Consider the following 13,438-nt stretch of genomic DNA (forward strand, 5'->3'; position numbering starts at 1 on the left):
AGGCTTACCTTCGCAATAAACACGCACATTAAGCATCACATGGAGTGCACAATGCCCATTTATTTTTTTTCGTCAGTACTCTAATCAAAGTCTGAATCCTCGCCATCCTCGCTTTCACTGCTGCACGACTCATCGGAAACGGCAGTGTCGTCGCTGGGAGCATCTTCACAATCCCACAGGAAGTCATCTTCCGTTCCATCCAAAGCGTTAGATATGCCTGTCTTCTTAAAACTCTTAGCCACTACCTCGTCGGGGGCTGGGAGCCGCTGGCACGACGACGTCCGCCGCCTCAGGGAAAGTCCATTCCGTCGCATAAAGCGAGTCGTCCAACCGGAGCTAGCGCGGAAATCCTTTGCGGCGATTCCCAGCTTCCTGGCAGTTGTGCGCGCCTGCGTCTGTATCATTTCTAATGACACTGCACAACCATCCTTGCGCAGGTCCCTCACGTATTCTAGGACCGCCTCCTCAACACGAGGGAACTTGTCCGTTTTGGGTCCACGGAAAGCCCGCCGTGTCTTGTTCGTAGCCATCAGCTTCTCGCGCTGCTTCTTCCAATAGCGTATCTTCATTTCGTCCACGCCGAAATGCCTACCAGCAGCGCAGTTGCCATGCTACAGTGCATAGTCGACAGCCTTGAGCTTGAACGCGGCGGTGTAACTGGCATACCGCCCCATGGTGAAATGGCGTAAACTCGCACAAAAACACAAAGCACGCTACGACGCTGCCGAATTGCAAAATGGCAAACGCCGCAAAGCATGGAATCATGGGAACTCCAACGTTACTAGACTAGGTTGGGAACTCGTCGGAATGCATTCGCTGCGGGATGACTGCAGATCAACCACCAGGCGGCTCCATGTTCGGGGTGCGATCATTACGCGGGGAATTTGAAAAATGGAATTTTGACCTCAAAATTCAGGGGTGCGATCATTACGCGAGTGCGATCATTATGCGAGTAAATACGGTACATTGGAAACCTGGTAGATTTGGCAGCAGTTTTGTTGGAAGTCATAATTTGAGAATCTGAAAATGAAGTCCGGGTATTAGAAGAGAGCCCAAATGAAGTCAAAAGTGGTGAGGAAATTCCTGTTATGTAGTAGTAATGTGATGTAGTACCTCAGAAAATGGCAAATAACGTGGCTGAATTCCTGGTGTCAAGGGTCGATCCCAGACCCTCTGTACTCCTGACAGGCATGGAACATAAAAAGGCATTTTCGTACGAGAGTGTTAGTGGGGAGCCTAGTGAATGCGTTGTGGTGTGTGGTGTATGTGACCTAGCATGTGTGTGATTACTTTAGCGGCAGAGTGTTTAGTGTAGTGTATTGCAGCATTCTGGTATGTCATGCAGTATAACCTGGTCGGTTGTTTGTGTTTGCTAATTGATTGACATCGTAAAATAGGAAGCCACTGTTGCTTTCTGCTCTTGAGCTGAAGTGTAAGCAACCTGCAAGTTTTTTATTTCTCAATTGCCTGAGCCTCATTAACTGGATTTTGTCCACTGCAGGCCGAAGACCTGCCCCATTGGCTAAAAATTTGCGTATCTCAAGTTATCTCGGTATGAATGAAACACCTGGCCTAGCTTCACGGTTTTATCCACACTAGGGAATCCTGATGGCAGTGCCAAGCCACCTGTTCAGTCCACTGAGGCAGCCTGCTGCTCTGGTATAGAGTGATCAGAGGCAGAATCATCTGTGTTCCTCTCGTTTTTGCTTCGCCTTTTTCGTGCTGCGATCACTCTGTGCCATGGATTGTAACCAAATAGCCCAAACAACTAACCTATCACAATCTGTTGCTACTCTTGAAAGGAGTAAGATGCCTTGGAGCATGCACGGACAAAAGTTGCAGTTTTCATTGCTTGTTGCTCTTACACATCTCTTCCATTTGCCACGGCAGAGGAGTGCAGACTATGGAGTTCAGCTGTAGACTCGGGGTGCAGCGGTGAATCCCAGTCGACTACATTTTGATGGTAGCTAAAGAAAGCGGCAGTATACTCATCGATATCAGTGCACAATATGTAATCTCCTCTATTGGTTGAAATGCATGCGAAAGCCTCTGATTCAGCATTCCTCATGGCCCAGTTGCAGCTTTGGAGAATTCAACTGCACATACCGTAAAAACCCGTGCGTAAATTTTAGGTTAGTAAAAATGGAGAAAAAAAAAATATATGATGACAGCGAGGAAAGATCACCAAAGTATTTATTTGCATTACATTTTGTGGTTGCCCCAAGAGGCGTGCGCACTCCGCTCTTTCGCGTCCAACGCCGCCCCGCAACAGACATCGAATAGTGCCACAAACCTTCATGTGCCAGTGCCTGTTTGCTCCCCTTCTTACGTGCCAGCACGCTTGATAAGAAAATTTCACGTGCCGTGAGGAGAATAGTAGCTCACATTCGCTCCGGCAATCGTGAAAGCCACATGGGCCCTCCGGTTGTTCTAAAGCTAGTAGCCGCTTCCAGCTCGAATGCCGGGTGCCAGCGCATGAGCTGCTTGCTAAGCATGCACCGCGCTCGCGCCTGTTCGCATTGATACCGTATGCAGGCGCACAGTACATATTGCCAAGGGAGTGTTCTCGTATTCAAGATTTTAAGGTGAAAGCCTTTAATGCCTCATGCGGTGTCCGACGTTCGTCCTGTCCCACTATAGCTGTCAATCATCCTGACTTGGCCATGCCGAGCACGTGAGAAGCATATCTTAGTTCCTTTTGTCTAGCGTCGTGCCAGTGCGGTTGCCGTGGAGACCGCCACCGCTATTTAGTGGTAGATAGTGACTGATAATGATAGTTAGTGGTAGTTAGTGATAGTGATGATGGTAACGTCAGAAATGACTGACGATGTCACCAGGCAATTCATGTGTATACGAAGCTGACTCTGCCGGGGCCCGATCCAGGCGTTCATGCGGCGCTTTTCATTTGGTGCTTCTTCAAACACCGCACCACACAGAAGCAGACGCAGCACAGCAGGCATCAACGGCGTTTCAAATTAGTTTTCAGGGGTTGCAGTATTAGTTGCAGTATCTGTCACAAACTTTAGCCAGTAGCCAGCATTATGCAGTAGCCAAGTCACTAGTAGCCGGTAGTCACAGCTGCAACGGTCTAGCACTGAGCATGCCAGGCATCCGTGTGGCACCTTTCACTTGGCGTTTCCTCGAACGCTGCGTCACACAGCATACAGAAGCAGATGCAGTACAGCAGGCATCAGCAGTGTTTCAGAATGGTTTACAGGAAAGAAAAGGCGCCGTGTCGGTCACAGTTCTCTGCGGACACCTTAACTGAGCCATAAGGAAAAGGAAGGAGCTGAAAGTAAAAATAGAGAATGAGGTGTCATTGCCGAGGAAGTGCCCCCTAGAATCTGTTTCGCAATCATGGTTGTCTGGTATGTGTATCGTCTGCCGATAGTCCCTTGCTGGAGACATCTTTCAGTAGAAACTCTTCAGTACACGTAAATGTGTTTGGTATCCCGCATTTCTCGAAAGCGCGACCGATGTGCTCCTTGGGAATACTGGTGAGGCGTCCTCAATTCAGATGTAGGGCGTGGCCAGCACGGCGGGAGAGGCGCATGAGGGACCCACAGCAATGTGCTAAATGATCCTTTCTCTATATTTATATCATGCAAGGTGAGATCGACCTCCGGTGTGTCGCGGGCACTATGATTTTGAGGATCGCGGAGTCAGCGTGGTGAAACTGAAACCATCGAAACAGTCTGTCTATGCTGCCACTAGATAGCGCCTCCTCTCGCTGAAAGCCTCATGCTGATGGAAGCCTCATGCATGTTGGAAAGCCCCTCAGTTCAGTTATTCAATTTGATTTTTTTTTTTTTTTTCAGAAATATGAAATGTTTACACGCATAAGGTGAATATAAAGGAGGAGGTCACAAGGCAGGAATGCCACAGGCGGAGCCTCCCTGAAACAGTGTGCCTTGGAACAAAAGCATGGGACCACCATAATTTCCGATATAAGGACTGTAGGCTAGTTATGTTTGAAAGTTAAAGTTTTGGACTTGCATACTCTCTAGGTGCAGGCTGTACAGATTTCTTTTTCTTCTTTTTTTTTGTGTGTTTTCTTTTGTTATATTTCTATGCAGCATGAAATGGCCAAGGAATCCTGTCCACTGGTTGCAGGCAGTCGAGTAATTGTGGCAGTCCCATAGTTGTCTTAGCTAGTAAAGCTAGTAATGGTACTTTATTTTCCGGGATATAAGATACTACCTTTGTTTTGTTTTGTTTTTTAAACAAAAATTTTGCTAGTGCATCCTATACTATGTTCATCTCATAGGCTCCAATCATTAGTACTAATATGAAATGTCAAAAGATGACGACATATGTGCTCCTCGCCCGTCCACACTGCCAAGACAAACCAGGAGAAGCTAACTCACTTTTCCAGTTGCCATTTGTTTGGTATCTGCTGCATGTGTGTCTTTTCCACTTCTTGCGGGTACTCACAGGTGCGGAGCATTTTGAGACGGTTGCACAAGCATGTATAGTCAAGGCACATTGCTCTGAGTAAACAAAGGTGCGTCTTATACACCAGAAAATAAGGTTAATCTATTAGTAAATCTGGTAGCAGACAATAAGTCAGTTTTTTGGAACCAGACTGAGCCCTACAGACCACACACTGGGCGTAGACTGTATAGCGGAAATTACTATTGGAGTGTTTGGGCTCATTACATGGGAGTGCAAGCCAGTGCTGATCAAAACAACACATTAGATGAACTGGTACAGCAACGCCACGATGCTCTTAGCCCTTTTGCACTCACTGCGAGCACTCTGGGCCTATGCTACACACCATATTGTTGCCGCCATCGCCAGTTCTTCCTCCATGGAAGTTTGTTCAGCTGAGCGAAAACAAACCTACTGACCTTCATCGACCAATCACATCTTATGCATCACCATCCCTTCGGGAAAGGATCACAAAAAAAGATACTAAGCTGCCCCAAGGCTCGATAATTATATGTAGATGCCAGCATTGACGGATGTGAAACGACAACTGCTCTTCATTGTCCTTGTAAGCCAGCACTTAATAGGACATCCAGATATCAATTTGCAGAACCTCCATCTTCCTTCTGGGCTGAGCTGGTTGCGGTCCAAGACTTGCTTCGCTCTCTATCTGTCATAACATTACCACCTACAGCCAAAATTGTCATCCGCAGCGACGCCCTTCAGGCAACGCGTCTGCTCTGATGCATCAGTCGCAGCCCAAAAATCTGCCAGACTATACATCGTCTGGCGGCTCGTATCTCACAAACCGTTTGAATTGAGTGGGTCCCACATGACCTACTCAGTTCGCAAACCTTTGCAGATTCTGCAACCCGCCAGCTGACTCTACCCTCCTCAATGCCATGCTTCCTCAGTATAGATAATGCCACCCTGCTTCTCACAAGAAAGGAGCATCTCCGGCGCCGCACACAGGCTCTTTTCCCACCGTGTGCGGTAACCCTCCCCAGCGGTCTTATCCGCGCAGAGGAGGTTGCGCCACAGAGGATCAGGGTCGGGGTTGCCTCCACGCCTGCTGTAACACGAACATGGCCTCAATTATATCAGTTATATTATGGCCTCAATATATATCAACATCCAGGATGTCCTGTCTGCAACACACAAAATACCGAGGCAGATATTCACCACTTGTGGGTTTGCCCGGCACTGAAGCCGACAAGAATTCAGCACCTGACGGCAGTGGGCCTTTCGCCGAACAACCCATCTTCGTGCATTGCTTGGATGCAAGGGCTTTATTATCTATTTAGATAATATTCTTGCAAGTATTTGCATTCTTACATGAAATACACTTAGTTGTAAGTCAGAGCTTGTGTCTGTGCTTCTTTTCTGTCGTCCCGTGGTTTCGCACTGTTTTTATTCTAAATCATAAACCAACTAGCCAAACAATATTCCCTTTTGGCCTTATTATCGTTTCCTCTTGAACTGTGAGGCCTTTTTTAGTGTATGGCAGGGGAGGTATGTATGCGAAGCCTGAAGATGATGAAGTCACTGCAACGATCTCTTAAGCACAGTAATGCATTGGTGCTTCATTGTGGGGCATTGGCATCACTGCCTCTCAGTCTGTTTGTTCACTAAACAATGGTAGGTATGGGATTGAAAAGCCTCAGAGCATATTAACGATGATTTTTTTGTTTTAATGCATTACTACTGCAAGGCTGCATTTTGGCAATGCCTCAAAAGTTGTGTCTCAGAAATGTGTACTAGAGCCTCCACTGCCTAAGGAATTGCGTGCATTTCATAGGGCTAGTGTTGCAGCGCTGCAGCGGTTAACCCTTTACTGCACATTGTGTTAGGTGTGCGAGAACCCAATTGTTCCTTTTTTCGCAGTCCATAATATCGTTGGTCAGCATTCACTGTTTAGGCTGACTGCCTAGAAAAAACATGCACTAAAACTGGTCCATTTTTTTTATATATATAATGTGTAAGAGCGTTTTACAGATGTAACAGCTGGCCTTGCTTTTTGTGAACTGGCAACTGTCTACTAGCAGGATGTGTACTGTCTCCTTTTTAACAGGTGCTGGGATTAGCTAAATGTCTTTTGTTTGAAGTAAGCTCATCACATCAGCCATGATTTGCTAACTGTAAACTTGTCGGCCATGCAGGCTACTAATTTGTGGTTGCCGTCTTTGCTTTTCTATGCTTTCTTATTGGTTATGTTTAGGGGTTGGAGTTTTCGGTTTTTATTTTCTGAGAATTCGGCTGTCTTTTTTCGGTGTTTATGTGCAAACACAACTTCCTTTTCTTTTTTTGTTTTTTCAGTTAATATTATTGTCTGCTGAAGAAATATCAGCTTTTCTCGGTGAGATAAAGACATCCATGTTCAGTTAAAAATGACATGTACATTTTGGCTTTTTTTTTTCTTGCATGCTGTTTTACGAACTTTTATTTAATGTACATTTGGTTATATATAGAGCTAAGATTCTGGAAGAAAATGCTATTGCCATGAAGAAAATTAGCTTTAAGACAAAACGCATATGTAAAAGGATGAATTCATACGCTTGAAAAAGGAGTGACTGAAATAATTTATTGCGATCAAATGTTTGCTTAAACCAAATTACTTAAAAAACAAACTCGCTTCTCTCAGCTTGTGTCTGAGAAATGTCACGTGGCGAGAACCTGCCGGGCTTTGGTCTCCGCAATTTTCTGGATACACTTGCGCTGCAAATTCTCTGGTCTGTCCTTCGCAACCTCGAAATGCCTGTCATGCCGCAGGCACCCCTTCTGGAACGCTTCGCATGTCTACGAGGGTCAGGAAGAACGACTGCCATTCTTTTCCCCATTCGTGAGACCATGAACAATACCTCAAAACTCTCAACCGCTGTACTTAAAATGACGATCCCACTGTCTCAAATCATGCCCCTGGATTTAACACTGTTGTAACTTTCTCCTGTCATCGAGAGTTTGCGGTGTCCATAAAAAAGTACTGACCTTTTTCGGTTTAAACTGAACCTTTTAAAATGCTTTCGGCATACCTTTATCGGTGTTTTTCGGTTTAAACTGAAAACTCAAACCCCTAATTATGTTGAATGATAGAGCTTCATGTGCACAAGCAATATAGCAGCCACAAATTATTTTCCATTGCATATTCTAGTAAATTGTTTCGTTACTGCAATGCTATTAGGTGAGTGTGATCACACACACCTATTCCAAATCCAAGTTAAATATGAATTGCAGATTTTACTAATATTTACTACTTGTGCAAATATTCATAGCAAACCGGCAGTCTTGTGAAACATGGAGCACCAGTGTTGGTACTGCAGTTCAACAGTATAACGTGTGGAATTAAAACCCCCGCCGTCGTGGTGCAGTGGTTAGGGCGCTCGTCTGCTGTGCCCAAAGATACGGGATTGAATCCCGGCTGCAGCGGCCACTTTTCAGTGGAGGCAAAAAGCTACTCTGTGCGATGTCGATGTCCCTAAAGAACCCCAGGTGGTCGAAGTTTCTGGAACCCTCCACTACAGCATCTCTCATAGCCCGAGTCGTTTTGGGACATTAAATCCACAAAACATATGGCGTTAAAGCTCCTACATTAGGTATTAGATGCAACACTAAGATGTCACGGAGGGAAGTATTCGCATTATGATTGTCAAGTTGTATGTATAGGGAAATTACCTTTTGCTAGGGATGACGATAGGGCATGAACTAAGCCCACACTTGGGAAATGGGTCAGGTGACAGCTGTCTATGAGCCGTGGCCTTCCAGTGAGGGAATCAAGGCAGGGTTTTTTGAAATTGTCGGAGCCCTGCTGCATTTTCCAGTCTTAGAGGTCATGTACAGTTATATTGTAACATTCTTGACATCACTACCTGACGTTACTGTTACAATGACAGAGGGTCGGTGCACAGGAGCCAGGCAGCACCTCAGCACACGCACGTTTTCTTCCTCATCTTTCCCCCTGTCCTGATTTTCATAATCTTGTCTGTAACACTTGCTCCCTCTTCTTCACAAGTGAAGCCTTGTGGGTGAGTCAAGTCAGCTGTTGTCACGAGAGTGGCACTTCTTCAAGCGGGTGACATGTATAACCTCAGTGTAAGGCCTCCAGTAGTTTAGTAGTTTAGCTCGCCGAGTCGCTCCGAGATCACATATTTATTTATTTACTCTCAACATATGTTGCACAGGCAACATACGTTGCCTGTGCAATGTGCCAGCATTTCTTGGTGTGAAGCGAGCTTTCTCGTAGGTCTCCAAAGTCTGTTATTTTAACGACAATAGTAAACGCCACCAGACAAACGCAGACCAGTTGTGGTAGAATGGTATATGGTGTTGATGTTGGCTCTGTGTCTGGAACAGTAGTCAAAGTAAAATATGGCATGCTGTTTTCGAGCCTCATGCCAATTATCTGAACACTTTTCAAAAGGTTGTGAACATATCCAATTAGTTTTGAACAATTCTGAACATAGGCCGTTTGATTCATTTGAATAATTGGAGAAGAGGATATTTCATTTGCTCTCCGAGTTTTTCAAACATTCACAAACCCCTATGGTTTATGTGGTGATAATGACATGCATGTTCCTTTCTGCTAAAGACATAACAAGCACTCTTTAATGTAACGCCATTTTTTTTAGTTGTTAATATGCTTGGTTTTGTTCTTTTGTAATTGATGCAGCCTGCTATCCATTCACGGACCAAGACCCCTTCATTTTGGATTCATGCCCACACGTCTATTTTGTCGGCAACCAAAAGAAGTTTGCGACGAAGCTCTTCAAAGGTGAGAGGCCTTTTTCCTTACACGTGCAGGCAGATTTTTGCATGGTCATCTCTGATAGCCTGTGTTGCTTTGGGACGTAAGGGTAGAATTGGAGAAATAAGATGGCTACACAGTTTGAAAAAACTTCAGAGCCAGATACTGCAGTGCTCAGTGTAGAGCTGTGCGCGGGCTCCGGCCGTGCCAAGGCCAGAGTATGTTTGACTCGGGTGGGCCGAGCCACCCAATCCCAAGTAGACGAAAATGTTGTGAAAGTGCGAGTATGGCCATGGTGCACTGGGCATTTCAAATACAGAGCAGGAAGTGTTGTTCCTGCTCGCGCGAGAGCATCTGAATTCTCTCTGTCACCACCGAGAGCTTAACAGAACCAGTGGCCATCTGTTTTGGATCCATGAAAGGATCTTTGCCAGCCGTCAATGACTGAACAAAAGGGCCACTTGTGAGCTATTGGGTTTAAACTTTCGTGTCTCCCGTTTCGGTAACATGGCGCAGATGTTTAGGTATTTGTTTCTAGGGGCGCGCCACACTGTTAGACACAGCATCAGCGACATTGCATTGGCATAGCTTCAGCGGAAGCTGACCATATTGTGTAGTTACAGCATTTGTCATGCTTGATTGATTGATTGATTGATTGATTGAAAACTTTATTGAGTGCATGGGAGTTCTCAGAGTTGTGGGTGGTCCGCCTATTCCGGCAGCCCAGTGGCCTGCGCCGCAGCGTGGGCCCTGCGAACCAGTCCTTGTTGGTCGGGGTCCTCGCTGTGCAGAATGGCCTCCCACTGCTCCAAATTGGGATTAGGAAGTTTATCGATAAAGGGATTTAATTGGCATGCCCACACCATGTGAAAAGCCGTAGCTATTTCTCCACAGTGTGGGCACTCTGGCGTGTAAAGTGAGGGGTACGATTGGCAGAGTTTAAATGGTGTAACGAGAGTGTCTGTCTGTCATGCTTGAGTTACGTCATGTTTGTCAGTGCGGACAGTGCTGGGCCAGCATGTTGTTGGTGTCGTGAAAGACACATATGTTGTAAGGCAGCTGGTGAACTAGGCGAGTTCACTGAGTGCTTGCCCACAGAATGAGCCTCTTAGAGTTTGAGCTGGCGCAGTTTGGAGAGTCGAAGAAGCCATGCACCCACAACTTCTTTTTTTTTTTTTTCTTTTTTTTTTTTTTTTTCTAAGAATGTGGTGGTAGTTCCAGCCACTGGTTAGAGCAGCGAAAGAAATTTCAGCACTGCCAGATTCATAATGCTGCAGCACTGCATATGCCTCAAGCCTTCATCAATGGATGACTAGTTTTTTCATAATTACTTGGAATGATAATCTTATCTATGCCTCTATATATTACACAGACTTGCCATTTTATATATATGCGTTCTAGTTTAAAGATCTTAAATGAACTCATCCTGAAGTTTCCTCGCGGAAATACCTCCTCTGTATGCCCTGTTGAGGGCTACATAGAGCCCCCATTGATGCCAGCTGTTGATGCTTCACTGTCAACCCGAATCATTAATCGACCCTAGGTCACCTAAGGGCAGAGAGCTGCGCAACGATGCATCTCCTATTGCAGCGCTTCCTTTCCTGCTGATCAAAAAAGCTGCAGTTAACATATCCTGATAGATGCATGCAAAAACATTCATGCGCTAAGGTTTTTGTGCTCACTAAGCAACTGCTGGTGGTTACAGACATAATGTGGAATGAATGCTCCACTATGGCAATATTCTTGGTGGTAGGCTGGTTGGAGAATTTTTCCTGTGAGGTACTCTTCCAGGGTGTCTAGCAACTGGGAAGCCAGGAAAATTTTATGCAGCGGAAAAATCAGTGAAATGTCAGGGAAACCATAGAAAATTTCGCCGTCAGGGAAAATGGCACGATACATTCTGCAGTGTATTTTCATTTTACGCTAGCACGCAGCAAGTGTGTTACTCATGTAGATTTTTTTTTTTTCTTTTATGCTGTCTTGTCAGCACGCAGCTGCAAGTTAAGGCGCGATATATTACTTTGACGCCAGTGCATGGCTAAGCTGCCACTATAGAAGAACCAATACGCATGGGAGGTGGGTACTCAATAAAATATGCGGAAGCGCTACTTGAGAGTACTACACGATAAAAAGCAGGAATAACCGCGCCGCCAGCGGCCATTACAAAAATAAAAAAAGCAATCGACGAGCTGTGCTGCCATTGCATTGGATTGGCTCGGCGTTTTGCTGGGTGGGTGTCTTGCGTGCTCTGAGGCTGGTATCAGTGCACTTTTAATTTTCATTAAACTACTGATGTTCTTATCAGCCATTAACACTAATGACAGCCTTTTCACTATTGTAAATTGCCGAATATGATTAATAAATAGTTTTTTGTTTTAAATTATTCATATATGCTCATTATCATCAGCAGCTACATTTTTGAACCTTATCACTCATCAGGGAAATTGAACTGAAATAATCAGGGAAAACCTGGAAAAGTCATGGATTTTGAAAATAGAGGTTTGCTAGACACTCTGCTCTTCCCATCAAGTGCAGTTGTGAGCGTGCTGCTAGTGAGACATGGCCAGAAAAAAAAAAAAGTCTGTAATGGCCAACTGTGTGAGTATGCGTTGTACACCGTAGACTGAAATTCAAGTCTTGCGTAACATTGTAGCAGTAAAGTCTTAGGCTTCTCATGGCTGGCTGGTTATTACTGGTTATTACCTGATTTGTTACTACTTATCTCTGAAGCTTTTTTTTTTCTTTACACGATTCGGACGTCTAGAAGTTCTTAATTCTCAGCAGGCATGACTGTAGACTTTATTGCATAACTTGTATTGAAACTCGGTAAGCTTAGAAATTTTCTCCGTTTGTGCACTTGCATGTTAACTATGCTTTAGGGTTTACCAGAGTCTAATACTCGGGAAAATGTCGTTTTGAGATGAGCCTGCTTTTCTTAGGTGTGGTCTGTGATTTATGGCCAACTGGAAATTATCTAATGCAGGAACGGCAGGAACTCAAGGAAAGAAAGCCCATAAGCGAGATTTGTGCACTAGATCTGTCATATTCCACGAGATGCGTTCTTATCTAGCATTCGTACCATCTGCAATCCCACACTTGAATGCGCGCCAAGGAACGCCACGTGACAAGAGCGATGGTGTACCATCCAAGCTCACACTTGCCGGAGAAAGTGTCACAGATACTGCGCCTTTCCTTTCCTGTAAACCAATTATCAATTTATGTAGCACTTCAACGAACGCCAATGAGAGGCAAATGATAGGAGACGAAGGTTAGGCTTTCGCCATTCTCCTCTTGAGAGACATCTAAGAGACCGTCTTATTGTTTTAGGGATAGAAATGGATGGCATTTTCAGCACTGCATTGATGGAATCCTTGGCGATGATGCCATACCCTTTTGAACGGGCTATCACACAAAGGGACCTGACGAAAAAAAGGAACAGAAAAAGAAAGCACTCCAGGCTAAAAAAAAACAGGTCCCGAAGAAGGTTCTTTTTTTTTTTTTTTTCCCTCGGTGCAGCCTTATCAAAAAAGTAATTAATGGCTGCCAACACGTGTTTGGCAGTCGTAGCTGCTGATATTACAGGAAAATTCTTCCACGCGCATTCTGTCTTAGCTTAAAAAAGAAAGATTTGAAGCCGTTTTTTCTTGTTTGCTCTTGGCTCGTGTATAAGCTTTGTTATGGGAAAAGAATTTTTGGTTTTATAAGTGTTCAAAAAATTGACCAGAGCATGTATTTAGGTACATCTTGATTTTTTTCCTCAGGTGAGCGGGGACAAACAGTTCGTCTGGTGGCCGTGCCAAGCTTCTGCAAGACTTTCACCTGTGTCTTGTTAAATATGCGAACCCTCGAGTGTGATCCAATGATCTTCGATATTGACCTGTGAACAGTCAGGCATGGAATTCTGTGTACTTCGACATTCGTTGACATCTTATATATGTATATCTTTATTATATTTGAAAATAAACTGTGCACTTTGATCCTAGTTCACTTTGTGTGTGCACGATATGAGTGAACTATGGAGGTGGTCTGTCTCAAATGTTCTGACTTTGTTTGCAGCCAGAAAATTTGCCATACAATGGGCTGTTCAAGTAATGGCTTGTTCACAAGCTACACACCTAAGCCTGAGGATATGGATATGTATATATATGTATAATTATTACGGGATAGCGATGACACCCAGGAGACACGCATACAGGTTAGGAGCACACACAGTCACAGAGACAGGCACCGTCACTCGCCGAACATCGGCTCCATCGACCTCTTCCTCACGCT

At 44.8% G+C, this 13,438-nt stretch overlaps 1 protein-coding gene across 1 annotated transcript in view; it reads left to right on the forward strand.

Annotated features, from left to right (window-relative positions):
* PolD2 (DNA polymerase delta subunit 2) overlaps positions 1-13,146 on the forward strand; it is a 28,479-nt gene extending 15,333 nt beyond the window's left edge. Inside the window, exons 9-10 of the mRNA XM_084603563.1 lie at positions 9,092-9,193; positions 12,928-13,146. Coding sequence (XP_084459689.1) covers positions 9,092-9,193; positions 12,928-13,049 — 224 coding nt within the window. The 3' untranslated portion in view covers positions 13,050-13,146. The remainder of the gene's footprint in view (positions 1-9,091; positions 9,194-12,927) is intronic.
* The last annotated feature ends 292 nt before the right edge of the window (positions 13,147-13,438 follow it).

The sequence above is a fragment of the Amblyomma maculatum genome, chromosome 5, assembly GCF_055883805.1.
Source record: "Amblyomma maculatum isolate TAMU_Amacu chromosome 5, ASM5588380v1, whole genome shotgun sequence".
Classification (NCBI taxonomy): Eukaryota; Metazoa; Arthropoda; class Arachnida; order Ixodida; family Ixodidae; genus Amblyomma; species Amblyomma maculatum.